The following is a 26,109-nucleotide window of genomic DNA, read 5'->3' as shown; positions in this document are numbered from 1 at the left end:
GCACCAATCAGCTGCTTTTGGGCACCGGATGTTATGCAGTGTATTCAGTGTTCGGTGCTGGAAGTCGATTGCTCCGCACACTGCATAGCGGCCGCGCGGCAGAACTGCAACTCTGCTCCTAGTCACTTATATAGGAGCAGCACGGTCGCTGTACTGTGACCGGAGCAGTCTGCTTTTGGCACAGAAATCCGGTGCCCCTAGGCAGCCGGTGCAGGGACCGGGTGTCGGACCCCCACCAATGATACATTGATGACCTATCCTGTGGATAGGTCATCAGTATGAAATGTGGTCCTGTGCCCGGACAGCCCCTTTAATATCCCTGAATTTATATTCTGAACATTGAAATAAAATACTTTCCGCAGATACAACAATAAAACCTACCGTATAGATGAGATTTCCTGGAACATGACTCCGTTGTCTACTTTTAAGAAGTCAGATGGAAGCGAGATCAGCTTTGTGGATTACTATAAAAACGTAAGATCTGCTATTGACCGTTAATAAATCGACCAATCGGTGAGAAAAACTGGGAAAGTTGGATATAAACCCTGTGATTCTACGTGGCGACCATATTGGATGTCTCTCAACCTTCCTACAAAACGAATGACTAAAACGTCTCAATATCAAAACCATTATTAAAATGTCTAATATCTTATATAATGTCCGTCATGTGATCCGCTAAACTCTCATTGGTTATTTTGCACCCTCCACAGCAATACAATGAAGAGGTCAAAGACCTGAGTCAGCCGCTAATTTCCAACATCCCCCGAGGGCCCAAGCCGCCCATCGATAAAGGAGTCATCGTTTTGGTGCCGGAGTTCTGTAACCTGACAGGTGAGCGGTTGTTCTTTTTGCAGTATGGATTGTAATTCTTGTTCCACAGACTGCGGACGCAGAATTTATAGCCCGCATATATAAGCACCCGGTGCCCATGGCTTCCTATTGTAAAAATAAGTATTCCGCGTGCTATACAACTTTTTGCAGAACCCCCTTTCCCCCTTCCAGCGAATTGAAGAGCGCAGCTTACTACGTTTTTCAATACAGCAGCTCTAAAAAATATTCTGATGCAGCCGCCATGGCTACGTTCTGAGTTTAAGCGTACGCGCAAATGTGTGTACAGTGTCTTAGGCCGGGTGCCCACGGGAAGATACGATGCGTAAAAATTGCGCAGCGTGTCTAACAAACAACCCGCATTCCATCTGTGGTGCGATTTATTTATTTTTTTTATTTTTTTTCTTCTCCCCTCCAGCGGAAATTCCGCTGTGGAAGAAAGATGTTCATACTATGCTTATAAAGAAGCAGTTTATCTGTTGCTTTGGAGAAACTGAGCATTTTAAATGTCTTTTTTGTAGGGGTACTACACTTTTAAAAACTATTCCCATCACAGAAATGGATGGCATGGCACGGCACCATAATGTGCAGTCACTTTCTGAACGGTGAAGGTCTGACTGCCGGGACCCCCACTGATCCTTCGAATGAATAGGCCTAAGATCTGCGGCTCCTTCACTGGTTTTTTTTTATTTATTTTTTTTTGTTTTTTTTTTTTTTTACTGCACAGCGGCGCTCCCGAAAAATGTATTGGTCATACCTCCCAACTTTCAAGCATTGTACAGAGGAACAACTGATGCGGCATGCGTAGCACTTTAAGCCACGCCTCTAACCCCACCCATACACATCCGGTTCAACCCACACAGCACCTATAGTGCCTCCCCACAATATAATATCCCAAAGCTTCCCCCACACAGTATATTGACCCCATAGCTGGACCCTAGACCCAGTATGCCTCCAGAGTGCCTAATTAATTATTTGATTTTTTTCTCGCCTCTCCCCATTCCCACGACTAGTGGAGAAGATCCCTCTGCTCCTCCAGTCTGTGCAGTGTCTGGCTTTGCGCAGTGAATGGTGGAGCAGGGAGTTGACTGCTCCCTTCTTCACCAATGGATTCACCTGTATCTGCGTCCTTAAGAAAACACATTTGCAGTTGTCACTGGGACATGCTACCAGCCGCCCGGGACAGCGGGACACCGCCCGGAATGCGGTACGGTCTTGCTGGATTTGGATGGTTGAGAGGTCTGTTAGGGTGGCTTCACGCTCAGCGTTTTCAGGAGAAACACCACGTTTTTTTTGACGTTTTTGGCCGTGGCCGGATATTAGGTGGAGGTCAATGCAGAAATATTGAACACACTACAAACAATGCGTTTTTTTGTTGTTTTTTTTTTTTTTCTTGTTGGTTTGGTGATTTTTCATGCAGGTAGGGGTGGTTTTCTCCCATAGACCTTCATAGGGATTTTTTATTTCTCTTTAAAAAAAAAAAAAAAAAAATTTATAAAAAAATGTCTGCATTTTTGTGGCTTTTTTTCCAGGATAAATAAGTTATTGCAGAGAAGAGTCTTTGAAAATTATCTTTGAATCACATGATTTGCAACCTGAAAAACTGCACATAAAAAACCGCAGGTAGTGTAAAACGCTATTAGGAATAAAAGCCACAAAAAACACAGTAGGAAAATGTTTGTTTTTTTTTCCCCACACTACTGTGTGCGAAGGAAGCCGATCAGACACCTATTCATTTAACCCTTCCAGAACCAGACTAAATTTAGTTTCTATGCTTTTGTTTTATCCCCCCCCCCCTTTAAATAGTCATAACACATAACATATTTTTATTTATTTTTTTACTCTTTCGTCGACAGCCATACGAGGGCTTAATTTTTACGGGACAAGTTGTACTTTCTAATGGTTCTATGTAATGTTATGTGCGATGTACTGGGGAGCTGGAAAAAAATCAAAATGGGACAGAATTGGAAAAAAGCAGCAGTTCCGCCATTTTCTTATGAGTTTTGTTTTTACGTTTTTTGTAGTACGGTAGAAATGTCACGTTATCTTTATTCTTCGGGTCAGTGCAATCACGTTGATACCAAAGGTATATATTTTTTATGTTTTGGGTACTTCTAAAAAAAAAAAATGGCAACGTTTGAAAGAAATGAAATTTTTTGCATCGCCGTATTGTGACTCCCATAACTTTTTTTTATTTTATATTTCTGTGAAAGGCGTCTTTTTGTACGTGGAAAGATGTCGTTTTTATTAATACCATATCGGAATGTTGGGCGTTTCAATAACCTTTTTTATTACATTTTTTTGGAGCGTTTAAGTGGCAAAAAAGTGAAATTCAGCCTTTTTTTTTTCCCACCCGCTATGGCGTTAACCGCATTGGATAAATATTTTTATATTTTGACATTTTCGGATGCGGGGATACCCTTTCTCAATGTAAATCTACAGATTAGCGATGGGAAAGGGTTAAAAGGGCCCCAATTTTATAATACATTGCAGTGGAAATGGGCGGCTTCCCCAGGTGATCACTGGTGGTCGGAGCCCTGATCCGCTGGGATGGCGGAATTTAGAAAGTGGGGTTGTTGTAGATGTACATAATCCCTGTAGGTGTTCTGCTCCTTGTCTTAGATGTGATTGCACCAGTAATAACCCCGCAGGACGCACTCTGTATGCAGCCGTCCAGGCACCGGTTTCTTGACTTCACATTTCTTGACTTTTCACCTTTATAAAACAGGTCTGACCGACAGAATGAGAAGCGATTTTAACGTCATGAAAGATCTCGCTGTTCACACTCGTTTACCACCGGACCAGAGGGAACGGCAAGTGGGGAAGTTCCTAAACTACATCCACAAGTAAGTAGACTGATTGGTCGATAACAAGCGTACTTTACATCCATAATATGATTTTATTCAGACTTCTGGAGTTTGGTACTGAATGTGTAGTAAGGGGTTGCCCAGGATTAGAAGAACATGGCTGCTTTATTCCCAAAACAGCGCCACACCGGTCCATAGGTTGTGTTTGGTATTGCAGCTCAGCTCCATTAAAGTAAACTTTTCTGTTGGGAAAGTTGTATATTTTTTTTTTCAAAGTGGATCGGTCCACTATATATACTGTAGGTATAGTATGGTAACCGGTCCGCTCTCCTATTATCCCCAAAATATTGTACCAGATGACTTGTAGGAGCGATCACTGGTTTTATACTTGAGTCCAGCGTATTCATGAGGAGAGCCACTGGCTCTACAGCAGTGGCGTGGACTGCCTCTATGGTGGGGTACGCCAATGAATGCAAGTGTACACAAACTAACCCCTTCCCAACATAAGATGCAGGTGTCGGCTGTTTGTTACAGCCGACACTTCAGAGTAACGAGCGGCATCGCTGGTTGAAGTCCCCTAGGGACATATGTAATATGTGAGGAGTACATCAGGGTATATGTAATATGTGAGGAGCACATCAGGGTATATGTAATATGTGAGGAGTACATCAGGGTATATGTAATATGTGAGGAGTACATCAGGGTATATGTGATATGTGAGGAGTACATCAGGGTATATGTAATATGTGAGGAGTACATCAGGGTATATGTAATATGTGAGGAGTACATCAGGATATATGTAATATGTGAGGAGTACATCAGGATATATGTAATATGTGAGGAGTACATCAGGGTATATGTAATATGTGAGGAGTACATCAGGGTATATGTAATATGTGAGGAAGACATCAGGATATATGTAATATGTGAGGAGTACATCAGGGTATATGTAATCTGTGTGGAGTACATCAGGGTATATGTAATATGTGAGGAGTACATCAGGGTATATGTAATATGTGAGGAGTACATCAGGGTATATGTAATCTGTGAGAAGTAGATCAGGGTATATGTAATCTGTGAGGGGTACATCAGGATATATGTAATATGTGAGGAGTACATCAGGGTATATGTAATATGTGAGGAGTACATCAGGGTATATGTAATATGTGTGGAGTACATCAGGGTATATGTAATATGTGAGGAGTACATCAGGGTATATGTAATCTGTGAGGGGTACATCAGGATATATGTAATATGTGAGGAGTACATCAGGATATATGTAATATGTGAGGAGTACATCAGGCTACATGTAAGCTGTGAGGAGTACATCAGGGTATATGTAATATGTGAGGAGTACATCAGGCTACATGTAAGCTGTGAGGAGTACATCAGGGTATATGTAATCTGTGCGGAGTACATCAGGATATATGTAATATGTGAGGAGTACATCAGGGTATATGTAATATGTGCGGAGTACATCAGGGTATATGTAATATGTGAGGAGTACATCAGGATATATGTAATCTGTGAGGAGTACATCAGGGTATATGTAATATGTGAGGAGTACATCAGGATATATGTAATATTTGAGGAGTACATCAGGGTATATAAGCTGTGAGGAGTACATCAGGGTATATGTGATATGTGAGGAGTACATCAGGGTATATGTAATCTGTGTGGAGTACATCAGGGTATATGTAATATGTGAGGAGTACATCAGGGTATATGTAATATGTGAGGAGTACATCAGGGTATATGTAATATGTGAGGAGTACATCAGGGTATATGTAATATGTCAGGAGTACATCAGGGTATATGTAATATGTGAGGAGTACATCAGGGTATATGTAATATGTGAGGAGTACATCAGGGTATATGTAATATGTCAGGAGTACATCAGGGTATATGTAATATGTGAGGAGTACATCAGGGTATATGTAATATGTGAGGAGTACATCAGGATATATGTAATCTGTGAGGAGTACATCAGGGTATATGTGATATGTGAGGAGTACATCAGGGTATATGTAATCTGTGCGGAGTACATCAGGGTATATGTAATCTGTGCGGAGTACATCAGGGTATATGTAATCTGTGCGGAGTACATCAGGATATATGTAATATGTGAGGAGTACATCAGGGTATATGTGATATGTGAGGAGTACATCAGGATATATGTAATCTGTGAGGAGTACATCAGGGTATATGTAATCTGTGAGGAGTACATCAGGGTATATGTAATATGTGAGGAGTACATCAGGGTATATGTAATATGTGAGGAGTACATCAGGGTATATGTAATATGTGAGGAGTACATCAGGGTATATGTAATATGTCAGGAGTACATCAGGGTATATGTAATATGTGAGGAGTACATCAGGGTATATGTAATATGTGAGGAGTACATCAGGGTATATGTAATATGTCAGGAGTACATCAGGGTATATGTAATATGTGAGGAGTACATCAGGGTATATGTAATATGTGAGGAGTACATCAGGGTATATGTAATATGTGAGGAGTACATCAGGGTATATGTAATATGTGAGGAGTACATCAGGATATATGTAATATGTGAGGAGTACATCAGGGTATATGTAATCTGTGAGGAGTACATCAGGATATATGTAATATGTGAGGAGTACATCAGGGTATATGTAATATGTGAGGAGTACATCAGGGTATATGTAATATGTGAGGAGTACATCAGGGTATATGTAATATGTGAGGAGTACATCAGGGTATATGTAATATGTGAGGAGTACATCAGGGTATATGTAATATGTGCGGAGTACATCAGGGTATATGTAATATGTGAGGAGTACATCAGGGTATATGTAATATGTGAGGAGTACATCAGGGTATATGTAATATGTGAGGAGTACATCAGGATATATGTAATCTGTGAGGAGTACATCAGGGTATATGTAATATGTGAGGAGTACATCAGGGTATATGTAATATGTGAGGAGTACATCAGGGTATATGTAATCTGTGAGGAGTACATCAGGGTATATGTAATATGTGAGGAGTACATCAGGATATATGTAATATGTGCGGAGTACATCAGGGTATATGTAATCTGTGAGGAGTACATCAGGATATATGTAATATGTCAGGAGTACATCAGGGTATATGTAATATGTGAGGAGTACATCAGGGTATATGTAATATGTGCGGAGTACATCAGGGTATATGTAATATGTGAGGAGTACATCAGGGTATATGTAATATGTGAGGAGTACATCAGGGTATATGTAATATGTGAGGAGTACATCAGGGTATATGTAATATGTGCGGAGTACATCAGGGTATATGTAATATGTGAGGAGTACATCAGGGTATATGTAATATGTGCGGAGTACATCAGGGTATATGTAATATGTGAGGAGTACATCAGGGTATATGTAATATGTGTGGAGTACATCAGGGTATATGTAATATGTGAGGAGTACATCAGGATATATGTAATATGTGAGGAGTACATCAGGGTATATGTAATATGTGCGGAGTACATCAGGGTATATGTAATATGTGAGGAGTACATCAGGGTATATGTAATATGTCAGGAGTACATCAGGGTATATGTAATCTGTGAGGAGTACATCAGGATATATGTAATATGTGAGGAGTACATCAGGGTATATGTAATATGTGAGGAGTACATCAGGATATATGTAATATGTGAGGAGTACATCAGGATATATGTAATATGTGAGGAGTACATCAGGGTATATGTAATCAGTGAGGAGTACATCAGGGTATATGTAATCAGTGAGGAGTACATCAGGGTATATGTAATCTGTGAGGAGTACATCAGGGTATATGTAATATGTGAGGAGTACATCAGGGTATATGTAATATGTGCGGAGAACATCAGGGTATATGTAATATGTGAGGAGTACATCAGGGTATATGTAATATGTGAGGAGTACATCAGGGTATATGTAATATGTGAGGAGTACATCAGGGTATATGTAATATGTGAGGAGTACATCAGGATATATGTAATATGTGAGGAGTACATCAGGATATATGTAATATGTGAGGAGTACATCAGTGTATATGTAATATGTGAGGAGTACATCAGGTATATGTAATATGTGAGGAGTACATCAGGGTATATATAAGGTGTGAGGAGTACATCGGGATATATGTAATATGTGAGGAGTACATCAGGATATATGTAATATGTGAGGAGTACATCAGGATATATGTAATATGTGAGGAGTACATCAGTGTATATGTAATATGTGAGGAGTACATCAGTGTATATGTAATATGTGAGGAGTACATCAGGGTATATGTAATATGTGAGGAGTACATCGGGATATATGTAATATGTGAGGAGTACATCGGGGTATATGTAATATGTGAGGAGTACATCGGGGTATATGTAATATGTGAGGAGAACATCGGGGTATATGTAATATGTGAGGAGTACATCGGGGTATATGTAATATGTGAGGAGTACATCAGGATATATGTAATCTGTGAGGAGTACATCGGGGTATATGTAATAGGTGAGGAGTACATCAGGGTATATGTAATATGTGCGGAGTACATGAGGGTATATGTAATATGTGCGGAGTACATGAGGGTATATGTAATATGTGCGGAGTACATCAGGGTATATGTAATATGTGCGGAGTACATGAGGGTATATGTAATATGTGAGGAGTACATGAGGGTATATGTAATATGTGCGGAGTACATGAGGGTATATGTAATATGTGCGGAGTACATGAGGGTATATGTAATATGTGCGGAGTACATGAGGGTATATGTAATATGTGCGGAGTACATGAGGGTATATGTAATATGTGCGGAGTACATGAGGGTATATGTAATATGTGCGGAGTACATGAGGGTATATGTGATATGTGAGGAGTACATCAGGGTATATGTAATATGTGAGGAGTACATCAGGGTATATGTAATCTGTGCGGGGTACATCAGGGTATATGTAATCTGTGAGGAGTACATCAGGGTATATGTAATATGTGAGGAGTACATCAGGGTATATATAATATGTGAGGAGTACATCAGGTTATATGTAATCTGTGAGGAGTACATCAGGGTATATGTAATATGTGAGGAGTACATCAGGGTATATGTAATATGTGAGGAGTACATCAGGATATATGTAATATGTGAGGAGTACATCAGGGTATATGTAATATGTGCGGAGTACATCAGGGTATATGTAATATGTGAGGAGTACATCAGGATATATGTAATATGTGAGGAGTACATCAGGATATATGTAATATGTGAGGAGTACATCAGGATATATGTAATATGTGAGGAGTACATCAGGGTATATGTAATATGTGAGGAGTACATCAGGATATATGTAATATGTGAGGAGTACATCAGGGTATATGTAATATGTGAGGAGTACATCAGGGTATATGTAATATGTGAGGAGTACATCAGGGTATATGTAATATGTGAGGAGTACATCAGGATATATGTAATATGTGAGGAGTACATCAGGGTATATGTAATATGTGAGGAGTACATCAGGGTATATGTAATATGTGAGGAGTACATCAGGGTATATGTAATATGTGAGGAGTACATCAGGATATATGTAATATGTGAGGAGTACATCAGGATATATGTGATATGTGAGGAGTACATCAGGATATATGTGATATGTGAGGAGTACATCAGGGTATATGTGATATGTGAGGAGTACATCAGGGTATATGTAATATGTGAGGAGTACATCAGGGTATATGTAATATGTGAGGAGTACATCAGGATATATGTAATATGTGAGGAGTACATCAGGATATATGTAATATGTGAGGAGTACATCAGGGTATATGTAATATGTGAGGAGTACATCAGGGTATATGTAATATGTGAGGAGTACATCAGGGTATATGTAATCTGTGAGAAGTAGATCAGGGTATATGTAATCTGTGAGGGGTACATCAGGATATATGTAATATGTGAGGAGTACATCAGGATATATGTAATATGTGAGGAGAACATCAGGGTATATGTAATATGTGAGGAGTACATCAGGGTATATGTAAGCTGTGCGGAGTACATCAGGGTATATGTAATATGTGAGGAGAACATCAGGGTATATGTAATATGTGAGGAGTACATCAGGTTATATGTAAGCTGTGCGGAGTACATCAGGGTATATGTAATATGTGAGGAGAACATCAGGGTATATGTAATATGTGAGGAGTACATCAGGGTATATGTAATATGTGAGGAGTACATCAGGATATATGTAATATGTGAGGAGTATATCAGGGTATGTGTAATATGTGCGGAGTACATCAGGATATATGTAATATGTGAGGAGTACATCAGGGTATATGTAATATGTGAGGAGTACATCAGGGTATATGTAATATGTGAGGAGTACATCAGGGTATATGTAATATGTGAGGAGTACATCAGGGTATATGTAATATGTGAGGAGTACATCAGGGTATATGTAATATGTGAGGAGTACATCAGGGTATATGTAATCTGTGCGGAGTACATCAGGGTATATGTAATATGTGAGGAGTACATCAGGGTATATGTAATATGTGAGTACATCAGGGTATATGTAATATGTGAGGAGTACATCAGGGTATATGTAATATGTGAGGAGTACATCAGGGTATATGTAATATGTGAGGAGTACATCAGGGTATATGTAATATGTGAGGAGTACATCAGGGTATATGTAATATGTGAGGAGTACATCAGGGTATATGTAATATGTGAGGAGTACATCAGGGTATATGTAATATGTGAGGAGTACATCAGGATATATGTAATATGTGAGGAGTACATCAGGGTATATGTAATCTGTGAGGAGTACATCAGGGTATATGTAATCTGTGAGGAGTACATCAGGGTATATGTAATATGTGAGGAGTACATCAGGGTATATGTAATATGTGAGGAGCACATCAGGGTATATGTAATCTGTGAGGAGCACATCAGGGTATATGTGATATGTGAGGAGTACATCAGGATATATGTAATATGTGAAGAGTACATCAGGGTATATGTAATATGTGAGGAGTACATCAGGGTATATGTAATCTGTGCGGAGTACATCAGGATATATGTAATATGTGAGGAGTACATCAGGGTATATGTGATATGTGAGGAGTACATCAGGATATATGTAATCTGTGAGGAGTACATCAGGGTATATGTAATCTGTGTGGAGTACATCAGGGTATATGTAATATGTGAGGAGTACATCAGGGTATATGTAATATGTGAGGAGTACATCAGGGTATATGTAATATGTGAGGAGTACATCAGGGTATATGTAATATGTGAGGAGTACATCAGGGTATATGTAATATGTGAGGAGTACATCAGGGTATATGTAATATGTGAGGAGTACATCAGGGTATATGTAATATGTGAGGAGTACATCAGGGTATATGTAATATGTGCGGAGTACATCAGGGTATATGTAATATGTGAGGAGTACATCAGGGTATATGTAATATGTGAGGAGTACATAAGGGTATATGTAATATGTGAGGAGTACATCAGGGTATATGTAATATGTGAGGAGTACATCAGGGTATATGTAATATGTGAGGAGTACATCAGGGTATATGTAATATGTGAGGAGTACATCAGGGTATATGTAATATGTGAGGAGTACATCAGGATATATGTAATATGTGAGGAGTACATCAGGGTATATGTAATCTGTGAGGAGAACATCATGGTATATGTAAGCTGCGCGGAGTACATCAGGGTATATGTAATATGTGAGGAGTACATCAGGGTATATGTAATATGTGAGGAGTACATCAGGGTATATGTAATATGTGAGGAGTACATCAGGGTATATGTAATATGTGAGGAGTACATCAGGGTATATGTAATATGTGCGGAGTACATCAGGGTATATGTAATCTGTGAGGAGTACATCAGGATATATGTAATATGTGAGGAGTACATCAGGGTATATGTAATATGTGAGGAGTACATCAGGGTATATGTAATCTGTGAGGAGTACATCAGGGTATATGTAATATGTGAGGAGTACATCAGGGTATGTAATATGCGCGGAGTACATCAGGGTATATGTAATATGTGAGGAGTACATCAGGGTATATGTAATCTGTGCGGGGTACATCAGGGTATATGTAATCTGTGCGGAGTACATCAGGGTATATGTAATATGTGAGGAGTACATCAGGGTATATGTAATATGTGAGGAGTACATAAGGGTATATGTAATATGTGAGGAGTACATCAGGGTATATGTAATATGTGAGGAGTACATCAGGGTATATGTAATATGTGAGGAGTACATCAGGGTATATGTAATATGTGCGGAGTACATCAGGGTATATGTAATCTGTGAGGAGTACATCAGGATATATGTAATATGTGAGGAGTACATCAGGGTATATGTAATATGTGAGGAGTACATCAGGGTATATGTAATCTGTGAGGAGTACATCAGGGTATATGTAATATGTGAGGAGTACATCAGGGTATATGTAATATGTGAGGAGTACATCAGGGTATATGTAATCTGTGCGGGGTACATCAGGGTATATGTAATCTGTGCGGAGTACATCAGGGTATATGTAATATGTCAGGAGTATATCAGGGTATATGTAATCTGTGCGGGGTACATCAGGGTATATGTAATATGTGAGGAGTACATCAGGGTATATGTAATCTGTGCGGAGTACATCAGGGTATATGTAATATGTCAGGAGTATATCAGGGTATATGTAATCTGTGCGGGGTACATCAGGGTATATGTAATCTGTGCGGAGTACATCAGGGTATATGTAAGCTCGAGCACGATCCCGCTTGTTACTGTGATGTGTCGGCTGTAACATACAGCCGACACCTGCATCGTATGGAGCGGGTTCACTCCGTGATCCCGTTGTATCCTTCCCCCTACCCATCTATAACGTATGTTTACGACAAATGTCGGGAAGGGGTTATAGAAAACATTTATTTTTGTGTTGCCTCATTCCATGAAGAAAGCTGTGTAAGGGCTTGTTTGCTGCAGGGTCGGCTGTTTCTTTTATTGGTACCGTTTTGGGGTACAGGCGGCTTTCTGATCAGCTACCAAAAAAATGGAACCAAAAGGGAAGTGACCTAAAAATAGCTATTCTGGTATTGTTTATTTTTTTATGGAGTTCACCTTGTTTGAATCTCATAATGTCTTTTTATAGTTCAGGCCGTTACGAACGCGACGTTACCAATTGTGTATGGTTTATTGACTTGATAAGGGAAAGGTTTTTTTTTCTTTATTTTTTGTTTTCTATTACTTGAAACTTATTTTCCTAAGTTTTTTTAAATTAATTTTTTCTTTAGTCCCACTAGGGGAATTGATGGTCCAGCTGTCCGATCGCTGTTTGGATTAGGGATGCACGATGCATCGAAACTTCGATACTGTTTCGATACTCTGCATCCCCAAACGGTTCGATACCGCTATTTCCTGTATTTCGATACTTGGCTGCGCTGCCGCACAGCTCAGTATAGTAATACATGAATGTATGAGAGCGGGGCTGCGGCTGTGTAATAGTCATTGTCCCGCTCCTTAGTACTGACAACTGTGCGGGGTCAGGATGATACGATGCGGCCGGTGCTGCACTAGTGATCTGCGGCACTGAAGACAACATGGCGGGCGCGCTACAAAACACCCCCATGTTCTGTCGTCAGTGCCTGAACCGCCGCTCATTAGTGCAGCGCCGGCCGCATCTCCTCATGCTGACCGCGCGCACGCACTTAATGTCAGGAGCGGGGCAATGGCTGTATTACACAGCCGCAGCCCCGCTCTATAATGGCGGAGATCAGAGAAACCTCCTCTCCGCCGCTACTCCCGTGAATGCTGCCATCAAAGCTGACAGCAGCATTCAGGGGAAAGTGAGGAGGGGGGGGGGATGCCACTTGGATCACGTCACAGGGAATTCCAGTGACGTGATCGAGGGCCATACCATATATGGGCAGACAGCCCAGGGTCTATTGACGGACCCCAGGGCTGTCTTACCATAATTCATGTTGTTAGGACATACCCAAGTATGTCCTAACAACTGCCTGTTTACTATCCGTGCACAGGCTAATGTACTGGTATATATCTGATATGTCACTACATTAAAATAAAAATACACCTTCACCTTTTTTACAATAAACATTAAAATAACTCTCAATACATAAAATATACACATTCAGTAATGGCGCAAACAACAATTTTTTTGTAACATTTATGATGTGTGCGCTGTAAAAAAATAAAATAAACACGGCTTTCATTCACTTATTAATGTGAGGCGCGAGGTGCGATGAATTTACCCTCCATGTTCCTCACATTAATAGTAATTAACCCCATCATGTACCTCGCACATTAACCCATTATAACTAAGAAACCTGATGGGATTAATTACTATTAATGTGAGGCGCAATCAAAATTCATCACACCTCGCGCCTCACCTCAGAAAATGGAACAACTTTTTTTTTTTTTTATTACTGTTGGCAAAGTATCGAAATTGGTATCGAAATCGCAATACTACACGAAGTATCGATATCGAAGTCCAAATTCTGGTATCGTGACATCCCTAGTTTGGATACGCTGATACTTATGTATTGCAGTGTATTATATCGGGCAGCTTCACACGGACAGGCAGTCTATTAGGTCTTGCCTCTGGCATGGCCTAATAGGCTTCCGTCGATGGCGGACCCGAAGGCCATTGTTCTGGAAGGAATGTCTATTATGGAATGTCTTTACTTTAGACCAAGTGGGCGTTGTACAATCACGCACAAATACGCCCACTTGGGCATTAAGAAAGTCAATAGCATAAAGCTAAAGTCGCTAATAAAGTTGTAAAAATAGTTCGTTTTATTAACCCCTTAAGGACACGGCCAATTTTAGCCTTGAGGACAGAGCAATTTTTTTTACATTTCCCTCTTTGCATCCCGACGCTCATAACGCTTTTATTTTTTGTACGACGTAGTTGTATGAGACTTTGTTTTTTGCGGGACGAGTTGTACTTTATGTACGTACCATTTTTTGGTACAAATACATTATCGTTTAATTTCTATAAATTTTTAATTAGATTAAAATGCAGAAAAAAAGCAGTTGCGCAGCAGTTTTAATATTTATTTTTTTACACCATACACCGATCATCATAAATAATGGTATACATTTGTTGTACACGTTGTTACGGTCGTGGCGATACCAAATATGTCTATATTATTTCATGTTTTTGGACTTATATTTTAAAAAGTTTATTTATTATAAAAAATGTGTGTTTCTGTGTATTTTTTTTACTTTTTATTTATTTATTTACCATTATTTTTTTTTTACAATCATTTAACTTTTTTTGTTAATCCCATAAAGGGATTTATTATTTTGATTTTTATTTTGTAACTGCAATGTACTGGCATAGATCTATATGCCAGTACATTAGCCTGTTACTGATCGTACACAGGCAGTTGTTAGGGCATACCTCAGTATACCCTAACAACAGGAAATATGTTCAGACAGCCCTGGGGTCCTTCACTGGACCCTGGGCTGTCTGGCCATACGAGTTGTGGGCTTTGATCGCGTCACAGTTATATTCTGTGACGCGATCAATGTGCAGTCCCCTCTCTTTGAACGCCGCGATCAGCTGTCATCGCGGCGTTCAAAGGGTTAACAGCGGAGAGAAGATGTTTCTCTCCTCTCCGCTGTCAGAGCGGGGCCGTGGCTGTGTATTACAGCCGTTGCCCCGCTCTCGATCGCACACACAGAGACGGCAGAGACGGCTGTCACACAGGACGAGTATGCTCGTCCTAATGCGCGAAGTGCTCGCCGCTCAGGACGAGCATACTCGTCCTGTGTCGGCAACCAGTTAAATAAAAAAACATTACGGTCACCTACATTACAGCGCCGATCACCTTATGTAGGAGACAGGGCACTTATAATGTGGTGACAGTCTCTTTGAGCTGCCCGTACACTTACAATAGCTGTCGGCTTAAAAGGGTTGTCCCACAAAACACGTGTGATCGCTGGGGGTCCAACCCCTGGGACCCTCAGCAATAAGGAGAACGGGGGACGAAAGTCCCCCTAAGTGTTCCAAGAGAAGCTTGGGACTTCTGGGGTCTGTGTCCGAAGTCTCCATAGAAATGAATGGAGCTGCCGGACACCGAACCCAAAAGCTCCAAGCTTCTCATGGGGGACTTTCGGTTCCCCATTCTCTTTATCGCTGGGCGTCCCAGCGGTCAGACCCCCAGCGATCCCCTCTCACCGCACCATGCAGTGTTAGGTGTCTTCTTCCTAGCGCTGCTTTGTAAATTCTAGGTACCTGCTGATGTCTTGTGTTTTTATGTTTTTGGGTTTTTTTTCCCTCATTTTTTCAGGGATGATGCGGTTCAGAAAGAACTACGTGACTGGGGGCTGAACTTTGATACCAGACTTCTGCAGTTTACTGGGAGAGTGGCACCTCCAGAGAAAATTCTGCTAAGTGGTAAAATTGTGAGTATAAGGGTTGTAGGGGGGGGGGGGGGCACAAACCCACCACCAGGGGGTTACATTGTTTGGATACCACAAAGGGACTGGGGGAGGCTGAGCACTAGATGAGACGCCCCGGCGTGCTAGAGGAGGGAGGCCAGCCGCCGTGAGAGAAGGGCCAAGACGCCAGGTAGAAATGAGGGGGAAGAAGGGGCTAATCGAGGCAGGAATAGAAAGACCCTCTAGTGATGGGAACAAAGAAACTGGCAGAGGTCATACTTCGGGTTCGCACAGGGTTACCCCTTCAGTAACCTCGCAATCATACCGGTTACCAGTATAGTATTTGGGGTTATCTGAGTGACCGGAGAGGAGGAAGATGCGGAGCAGCATTCTGAATGGTTTCCTGGCACCTTCAGGGAAGTGCGACTAGCATGGCGGCCCAGCGCTGATTACCACCCGGATGTAGGAGGTGAGAGGCAGATCGGGAGTCTGACCCCTGTTTCCAGATAGGGGAAGAAATGAAAATGAAATACAAGGTGCAGCAGACCTGACAAGCCGGTCGTGTCTGACACTAGGCTAAAGCTGATTGGCTTGTGGGCGGGGTATAGCCTGCATGGGAGGAGCCAGTACTTTTTTTTTGGTATACCTAGTGTCTGCCTCCTAGTGGCACGGCTATGTACCCACCGTACTGTGCTCCAATTAATCCAACGGGAAAAACAAGAGAAGTTAACAAAAAAAATAGCGGAACAGAACATTGAAAAGACACTGGGACGACTGACGGACTCTATTAACAGATGAGGGTGACCTAGAGTTTCTTTCCTGGTTGTTTTGCAGGCAGAATACAATCCACAGTTTGCAGACTGGTCAAGGGAAATGCGCGGACCCGTCCTGATCAGCGCCCGGGATCTGAATAACTGGCTGCTCGTTTACCCCCGCAGAAATTACGATGCAGCGAATGCTCTGATACAAAACATGTTCAAGATCACACAGCAAATGGGCATCCGCATGAACCAGGCCGTGATGTAAGATTACAGGGCTCAGCGGCATCTACAGGTCGTACACGGTGGTGCACATTCGATTAATCGGTCTCATCTTTTTAAAGGGTTGAGATCGAGGACACGGTGGCAGGATATCTACAAGCCTTCCGGCAGAATATTACAGAGCACACTGATATGGTGGGTAGATATGGGACTGGCCGGGGACATGACCAGCGAGACTCTCACGTCACCTCTCATCTCTCTCTCTAGGTTGTCTGTGTCCTGTCCAGTAATAATAAGATGAAGTACGATTCCATCAAGAAGTTCCTGTGCTTGGACTCCCCCATCCCCAGTCAGTGCGTCATTGCCAGGACCTTAAGTAAACCCCAGACTGTACTCTCCATCTGCACGAAAATCGCCTTACAGATGAACTGTAAATTAGGCGGAGAGCTGTGGAGCGTGGAAATACCGGTACCGTTCATTTACGTATATCGTTTGTGTCATGGGAGAATGTCCATTGACTTGTATGTAACTTATAGTAGTAAAGCTGGTGCGCCCAGTCTGCCCCTCGCCCTCTTGTTTCTCACCCTCTTTAACCCTCTCATTCAGAGTTTGACTTGGTTTCCTGTTCCTCTGCAGTAGCCGGGGTTGTGCGCCTTTAGAATATGCACTCCCCATGCTGCAAAACGTCTTTTTAAAGACCATTATGACATTTTTGTTGGTCACTAATTGACCTAAAGTTCCCACTGAGAGGTTCTGCAGTAGCTGTAGTGTGTATTATAACTGCACGATGTGACAGCTGATGCAGAACCTCTTTGTAGGTTTATGGGAGGTGCATTTTATAAGACAATATACTGACTAAATTATTGGAGTTGGATAGTAAGTCACCAAGGAGTTCTGACTTTTTAATAATGTTAATGTCTAAGTTCAGTGGTAAAACATGCGGGGAGGCTCCACCCTGGAAGAGGACGGGGCGGGGAGGCTCCGCCCTGGGAGAGGACGGGGCGGGGAGGCTCCGCCCTGGGAGAGGACGGGGCGGGGAGGCTCCGCCCTGGGAGAGGACGGGGCGGGGAGGCTCCGCCCTGGGAGAGGACGGGGCGGGGAGGCTCCGCCCTGGGAGAGGACGGGGCGGGGAGGCTCCGCCCTGGGAGAGGACGGGGCGGGGAGGCTCCGCCCTGGGAGAGGACGGGGCGGGGAGGCTCCGCCCTGGGAGAGGACGGGGCGGGGAGGCTCCGCCCTGGGAGAGGACGGGGCGGGGAGGCTCCGCCCTGGGAGAGGACGGGGCGGGGAGGCTCCGCACAGTATCGGTTTCTTTCCTCGATGCCTCGGTATAGATTAGTGCTATTCCGTACAGCAGAAAACCATATTCCCAATGAATACCAGACCAGCGGAGGCCGGGGGGACATTCTTGGGTCAGTTTAAAAAAACAAAAGAAAAAACCTCCCGCCATATATGATAAACGTACACTCCAGACGTAGTGTCAAAGGGGCCAAATGACCTTCATGTCTCCACCGTGCCCCTCCCATACTTGTACAGACGCGTAATCCTTGTATTTGTATATAGGACCGGCGTGAATGTAGAAATGTTCCATAGGCTTCAGTCTAAAACCTATAGAAAGACAGAAGTGGCAATTGTTTTTTCTTCTTCCAGCTGGACAAGATGATGATCATTGGGATCGATTGCTACCACGACACCCTGCAGGGGAAGAGATCGATTGCTGGCTTTGTTGCGAGCATGAATAAAGGCATGACCCGGTAATTTCTGCGCTGCGTTCAGTTATCTCGCCCTTACGGGGATTCATCTGGACAACTCCATTAGCGCTTATTCACATGCAGTAAAATCGCCGTTTTTTGCTGTAATTGCTGCATTAAACTGGGATTTGACCAAAATGTGTGATTAAGCCCCAAAGGGTTTGTTTCCATCTTAGACGTTTATGCCATAACAATGGGATGTCTGATAAATGCGGGTCTCAGCTCTAGAGTTCTCCAACACCCGCCTCCTGTCCTAATCACAGACCATAATTAACATGGGGGCCTGGTAGAGAACAGGGCAGGGATTCTCCACCCATGACGGGCACAGGGCAGGGATTCTCCACCCATGACGGGCACAGGGCAGGGATGCTCCACCCATGACGGGCACAGGGCAGGGATGCTCCACCCATGACGGGCACAGGGCAGGGATGCTCCACCCATGACGGGCACAGGGCAGGGATGCTCCACCCATGACGGGCACAGGGCAGGGATGCTCCACCCATGACGGGCACAGGGCAGGGATGCTCCACCCATGACGGGCAGGGGGGCTCCACCCATGACGGGCAGGGGGGCTCCACCCACGACGAGAACAGGGCAGTCTGGTAAGGCGGCCATCCGGACCTGCAGCTATCAGACATTTATGGCATATGCACAGGATATGCCATAAATGTCTAAGTTGGGCATATCCTTTTAATAAACCACAGCGCACATTTTAAATGTAGCGTTACCCCGAGTCCATCCAAGTGAATGGACAGTTCTGTAATGTATGGGCACACGGAGTACAGAGTGGGAGGGGTCTTCCTTGTAGTGACTTTCCATTCTGGCTAATAGAGAAGGTCCGGGGAGGGGGAGGGTTACATCCATAAACTCTAATGGGACATGTGGTAAAGAGTTGTCCAAATGGGGAACTTTCTTTTGGATTACGTTTCCTCCTGAAGTAACGGTGAGCCGGTGAGTGATGCCGGACCTGTTTATTTCCCTTGTAGATGGTTCTCTCGCTGTGTTGTCCAGGACCAGAAACAAGAGATCGTCGATGGCCTTAAAGTCTGTATGCAAGGTAAAAAAAGAGCCCAAAAATAAGTTTCTAATGTAAAATCTGGACGATAGATTTTTCCCAGAATTTTGCCGTGGGTGGACGGTGGAATTTTCTTTGCTCTAATTTTTTTAATTTGCACAAATCGATTTGCATAATGATTCCTGATGGGGAAATATCTTTTGCTGCCACATTTTTTTTAAATTGTTTTTTTATCAGGTAATAGCATTTTTTTTATCTATCCTTCCTTCCATCTATCCTTCCTTCCATCTATCCTTCCTTCCATCATTAATGATCTCGACATCTGTGAACGACTTTACCCTTTTATTGATTGACTAATTGTTGTGTTTGATACCTATGTATGTCTTCCTCCTCCAGCGGCGCTGCACGCCTGGTTTAAGTCTAACGGTGCTCTGCCAAACCGCATCATCATCTACCGTGACGGCGTGGGCGACGGTCAGCTCAAAACGCTGGTGAACTATGAAGTGCCACAATTCATGGACTGTATAAAGTCTGCGGGGCAAGACTACAGGTATGGTTCAGGTCAACACCTCTTAACCCCGTACTGTACATTTACATCTGCGGTGCAAATAAGCTCCACCTGTACCATGCAGCAAGCACCACCGCAAAACAGATCTAGGAAAAAGTTTAGAAAATATTGTTCAATAAAACGTAACATTCTGGATAGGCACATATGCAAATACTTGGGAGCATATCCTTAAAATGCGATTTTCCCCCTCAAGCTATTCTCGAAGGCCTAAATCCACGTGTTGGGTCGAGTTCTCACGTAGCGTAAACGCTGCGGAATTTTCGCAACAGACTTTTGTGCGGACACTTAGCAGCATTTACAGTAGCAGCAAAGTGGATGAGACTTAGAAAATCGTATCCACGCGCTCCGGGATCAAAACGCAGTGAAAACGATCATAAATTGACCTGCGGCGCGGGTTTTAAATCCGTAGCATGTCAATTTATGCTGCGATTTCTTTTATTTTCGGAATTTCCCCATTAAATTCAATGAGGGTGTAAATCTTGCAACAAATAGCCAAATTTTGTGGCTAAATGGCAACAGTTCCGCCACAAAAATAGTAACTCGGAAAGAAAAAAAGTCTTCTACTTACCGCCCGGGTGTTGTCATACCGACACTATGTTCTGTTCTTCCAGGCCGGCCTCCTGGGATGACGTTTCATCTCTTGTGAGTTCTGCAGCCAATCACAGGCTGCAGTGTCATCCCGGGAGTCTGGTCTGCACGTCAATGGAGGGCGTAGTCTGAGATCTTCCAGTTTTCTAGCACCCTGAACGTATGTGACCAGCCATTTTCCAGCCCTTTGATGGGCACAGTAGGAGGCCATTTAGTGGGTGCCGTTATATCCTGGAGCTCACGATTATCAGGACATGTTTAACGTAACCCAATGTAAACGGAAAGTTCTCTTGGATATTATTCATTTGTCATAGTAAATAGTTGGTTTTTTTTTTCTTTTTCTTTTTTTCTTTTCTAGCCCTAAACTTACCGTGGTTGTGGTGAAGAAACGGATCAATGCCAGATTTTTTGCTGTTTTGGGAGGTCGGCTCCAGAATCCACCACCAGGAACAATAGTCGACACCGAAGTCACCAGACCTGAATGGTAGGTCAAATGTACACAGCGCGGCTGCTGGGAGTTATAGTCTGAACCCCTGACCTCTAACATATTTTATCCCTTTATGGTAAATATGACCGTCTTCAACTTAAAGGGGTTAGAAACATGACTCTTTTTTTTTTTTTCGGAAACTGGATAACTCTTGTCTGAGTTGTCTGGCGGATTTGCAATGGACAAGACCAACGACTCCGCCTTGGTCTTGTCTGACATCGCCACCATTTTGCTTCATTAGGCCTCATGCCCACTTCAGTTATATTCTTCAGGGTGCTATCCGTTTTTTGTTTTTTTTTAAAACATTCATTTCTATGGGGCCATGCACGCTGCCGTTGCTTTAAAGAGACTGTCACCACATTATAAGTGCCCTGTCTCCTACATAAGGAGATCGGTGCTGTAATGTACGGTGACAGTAATACTTTTTATTTAAAAAAACGATCTTTTTTCACAACGTTAGGAGCGATTTTTGTTTATGCTAATGAGCTTTCTTAATGCCCAAGTGGGCGTACTTTTACTTTCGACCAAGTGGGCGTTGTACAGAGGAGTGCATGACGCTGACCAATCAGCATCATGCACTCCTCTCCATTCATTTACACTGCACTAGCTATATAGATATATCACTATGTGCAGCCTCATACACAAACCCTAACATTACTAGTGTCCTGATAATGAATACACATGACCATCCAGCCTGGACGTCATGTGCACTCAGAATCCTGACACTACTGACTCTTTTTTTGGGAGATTCCGGCAAGTGAAACCAAATCTCGTTTACCTCGTAATCTCGCGAGATTTCGTATCCGTTGCTGTAAATCTCACAGAAAAGAGTCAGAAGTGTCAGGATTCTGAGTGCACATGACGTCCAGGCTGGATGGTCATGTGTATTCATTATCAGGACACTGTAGTAATGTTAGGGCATGATGCTGATTGGTCAGCGTCATGCACTCCTCTGTACAACGCCCACTTGGTCGAAAGTAAAAGTACGCCCACTTGGGCATTAAGAAAGCTCATTAGCATAAACCAAAATCACTCCTAACGTTGTGAAAAAAGATTGTTTTTTTTAAATAAAAAGCATTACTGTCACCCACATTACAGCACCGATCTCCTTATGTAGGAGACAGGGCACTTATAATGTGGTGACAGAGTCTCTTTAACGGAACCGTGTGGCCATTCTGACAAAAATAGAACCGGTCCTACTCCTGTCCGTTTTTGACGGAAGAGTCTCGGCCATTCCATTTATTTGGTCCATTGAAACAACAGACTGCACACGGAAGCCATCGTGTGTTTCACGGATCCGTCGTTAGCGGCCGTACGACATGCAACAGACGTGTGCACGAGGCCTCACGGTTTGCCACTGAAATCTCGCTCATTTGCTGGTGGAGCAGCCAATCAAGACCAAGGAGGAGGTGTTGGGCAAGATTTACTCTCGAGACCTGGAGCAGTTGCCACGCTTGGCACTGCCCTTGGGGCACTTGCGAGTTCAAAGTTTTTCCTCTTCACTGCTAGGTCGATCTGCAGTCACAAGGATGTGGTTGTACATACTTTTAAAGCGACACTCCAATCCCAGGACAAAATTTATAACTGTGATGGGGTATCTGGAGTTATATTACCTGGTTCCCTCCCGTTGCGCTCCTATGATGTGGATCCACTGATTTGGGGTTCCCTCTGTTTTGTCCTAACATGTCTGTAGCGCTTCTTAGAGTCTGAGAACCTCCCACTATTCTAGGATTGGCCAGAGCTGCTCATGTGAGCCTTTCTGGCCAATCCGAGAACAAAAGGAGTGTTTAAGACTCAGCGTGTGAAATGCTTCGGCCATTTTGTGACAACACACAGGACCCCAAAGAATCCGATCCATGGCACAGGGGCACAGCCTGGGGGCACCAGGTAATATAACTCCATATACCCCATATTTATCATTGTGTCCCGGGACCAAGAGGGTTGCGTTGAGTCCCCTACCCAGCGCTGGTATGATCTTAGTAGCCATAAAGCATCAAGACTCCCTTAAACTATTACCACTATGTAAATAGATAAGATTGGTGTGAATCCCGGACCAGAGACCCTCTCACTGATTTCAGGAATGAAGGGGCCGATTCTCTTAATAAAACATCCAAACTCCTTCCGTGTGGGTTGGAAATGTCTGTAAGAAAACCCGCTAAGAGTTTCTACAGACGGAGCGTTGATATCGGCGTCTCTATGGAGTAAATCACGCGTCCTTGCGTTCTGCTTCTCCCCAGGTATGACTTCTTCATTATCAGCCAGTCTGTTAGACAGGGAACGGTCTCCCCAACCCATTACAACGTTGTGTACGACAGCGGAGGACTGAAACCGGACCACATGCAGCGCCTCACCTACAAGATGTGCCACCAGTACTACAACTGGCCTGTACGTTCCTGCCGTCTTCTTACCGGACACCACATTTATGGAGCACAAACCTTCATTCACTTTTGTTTTTTTTTTTGTTTTTCCTCTTCAGGGAGTCATCCGGGTTCCAGCACCGTGCCAGTACGCCCATAAGCTGGCCTTCCTGGTGGGGCAAAGTATCCACAAAGAACCACACCACTCCCTGTCCGGCCTCCTCTACTACCTGTAACCTTCACGCAGGACTTTAAGCCCCTAATAAGGAAATTGGGGCGTGAAGGGGATGACTGGATTGGTCAAAACGTCACTTTCTGATTTATGGGGGTCCTATTTATGGGACTCGAGCCAATCCTCGGAATGGAGGGGCCGCAGCGCTAAATCTTGAGTTGTTCTTTTTTACCTTGGCGCTCATGGCCCCCGCTTTGCTGAGACCACCTTCATTCAAGTGAATGTGGCTATGCTGCAGTTCCCTGCACAGCGGCTGGTCAGAACCACCATTGTGCAGGGAAGTACAGATGTAGCCATCTTTATCTGGACTCTGAACGTATTAAACACCGTGTCAAGAAACTTTAACTTGACTTTTTCAATGCCTCTTGTGTGATCTCACGCTGCAGTCAAGACAAAGCTGGCGACATCGCTACTCTGAAGGGGCCGCACCGCTACATCACCTTTCAATGTTAAGGTCAGTGCGAGTCCCAGAGGTCGGAATCTCACAGATTAGAAAGTGATGGTATATCCTGGCGAAGGTCGTCCCTTACTGTGATGGGAATAACCCTTTATCTGGTTTGTAAAGATTTTTTTGTTATTGCCCTACAGGCAACGGTTTAATTTGAAGTCTTTCAGATTTTGCAAAGTAGGAAAAGCCAAAAATGGTGTCGACGACCAAATTCTAGCTGCCATTTTTATTTTGCTTTCGGTCAATTTAGGATTTTTTGTAAATTTTAGGGCCGTATTTGCTGCGTATAAGACCATTGAAAATGAAATACATAGTAAGGCCTCATGCACGCGACCCCAAGGGTTTTACGGTCCGCAAATACGGATGCACATCTGTAGCCGTCCACAATAGCAGAAGCACCTATAGACTTCTATGGGCGAGGTCGTGACGCCATTGTGGACAAGAACAGGACATGGTCTGTGTTTTGAAAGGTGTCCGTGGCCTATAAAACTTAATGGGTCCGTAATTACCTGATCCATTACGGATAAAAACTACGGCCGTGTGCATATGGGGCCTTACATAGTAGGGTTGAAAAAAGACGCGTCCATTAGCTATCCTCCCTGGATCCGCGTTCCTGTATCGCAGTCTCCATTGACTTACACGTGGCTAATATGGCTGTTGTCGAAACGCAGATTCCCGTGAAAGAGCTTCCTACTATACACGACACGTTTCTTGTCTTGTGTGTTCTCCGTTATTTGATGCTGCAGCAGTGGATTGGCAGCTTCATGTGTGGAAAGTTTTGGTTGCATTCGATGATGTAATGACTCGTTTATCCCCCCAAAAAATTGTTATTTTTGAAGCTGTCTAGGTTTTTGTTTTTCTAAATAAAACATGTTTGAACGTTCATTGATATGTGGCGAATATCTTTCCGATAGTGGATACAATAGTACAGATGTAGCTCCATAGAAAACAATAAAATATAGCGCTTGCTCTGGGGTTGCCATGGTTGCATCAACCGACTTCTCCGCATAGACTTCCTGTCATGTGACCTCCACCCGTAAGGACACCTCCGTAATATCATGTGATCTCCACCCGTAAGGACACCTCTGTAATGTCATGTGATCTCCACCTGTAAGGACACCTCTGTAATGTCATGTGATCTCCACCTGTAAGGACACCTCTGTAATATGTGATCTCCAACCGTAAGGACACCTCTAATATCATGTGATCTCCACCCGTAAGGACACCTCTAATATCATGTGATCTCCACCCGTAAGGACACCTCCGTAATATCATGTGATCTCCACCCGTAAGGACACTTCTAATATCATGTGATCTCCACCCGTAAGGACACCTCTAATATCATGTGATCTCCACCCGTAAGGACACCTCTAATATCATGTGATCTCCACCCGTAAGGACACCTCTAATATCATGTGATCTCCACCCGTAAAGACACCTCTAATATCATGTGATCGCCACCCGTAAGGACACCTCTAATATGTGATCTCCACCCGTAAGGACACCTCTAATATCATGTGATCTCCACCCGTAAGGACACCTCTAATATCATGTGATCACCACCCGTAAGGACACCTCTAATATCATGTGAGCTCCACCCGTA

The 26,109-nt window shown here is 43.2% G+C and overlaps 1 protein-coding gene across 5 annotated transcripts in view; it reads left to right on the top strand.

The window, feature by feature from the left end:
* Positions 1 to 25,391, top strand: part of PIWIL1 (piwi like RNA-mediated gene silencing 1) — a 56,350-nt gene extending 30,959 nt beyond the window's left edge. For all 5 annotated transcript variants that reach the window (XM_075849235.1, XM_075849236.1, XM_075849239.1 and 2 more), the window contains exons 9-21: positions 363 to 474; positions 711 to 831; positions 3,557 to 3,674; positions 15,993 to 16,107; positions 16,918 to 17,105; positions 17,186 to 17,258; positions 17,331 to 17,531; positions 18,711 to 18,814; positions 19,798 to 19,868; positions 20,223 to 20,376; positions 21,341 to 21,466; positions 23,707 to 23,854; positions 23,946 to 25,391. In XM_075849235.1, coding sequence (XP_075705350.1) covers positions 363 to 474; positions 711 to 831; positions 3,557 to 3,674; positions 15,993 to 16,107; positions 16,918 to 17,105; positions 17,186 to 17,258; positions 17,331 to 17,531; positions 18,711 to 18,814; positions 19,798 to 19,868; positions 20,223 to 20,376; positions 21,341 to 21,466; positions 23,707 to 23,854; positions 23,946 to 24,062 — 1,648 coding nt within the window. In that variant the 3' untranslated portion in view covers positions 24,063 to 25,391. The remainder of the gene's footprint in view (positions 1 to 362; positions 475 to 710; positions 832 to 3,556; positions 3,675 to 15,992; positions 16,108 to 16,917; positions 17,106 to 17,185; positions 17,259 to 17,330; positions 17,532 to 18,710; positions 18,815 to 19,797; positions 19,869 to 20,222; positions 20,377 to 21,340; positions 21,467 to 23,706; positions 23,855 to 23,945) is intronic.
* The last annotated feature ends 718 nt before the right edge of the window (positions 25,392 to 26,109 follow it).

This window comes from Rhinoderma darwinii, unplaced genomic scaffold (assembly GCF_050947455.1).
Source record: "Rhinoderma darwinii isolate aRhiDar2 unplaced genomic scaffold, aRhiDar2.hap1 Scaffold_713, whole genome shotgun sequence".
In the NCBI taxonomy this organism is placed as follows: Eukaryota; Metazoa; Chordata; class Amphibia; order Anura; family Rhinodermatidae; genus Rhinoderma; species Rhinoderma darwinii.
The sequence above is the reverse complement of the archived record's forward strand: the minus strand, read 5'-3'. Positions and strand labels throughout refer to the sequence as shown.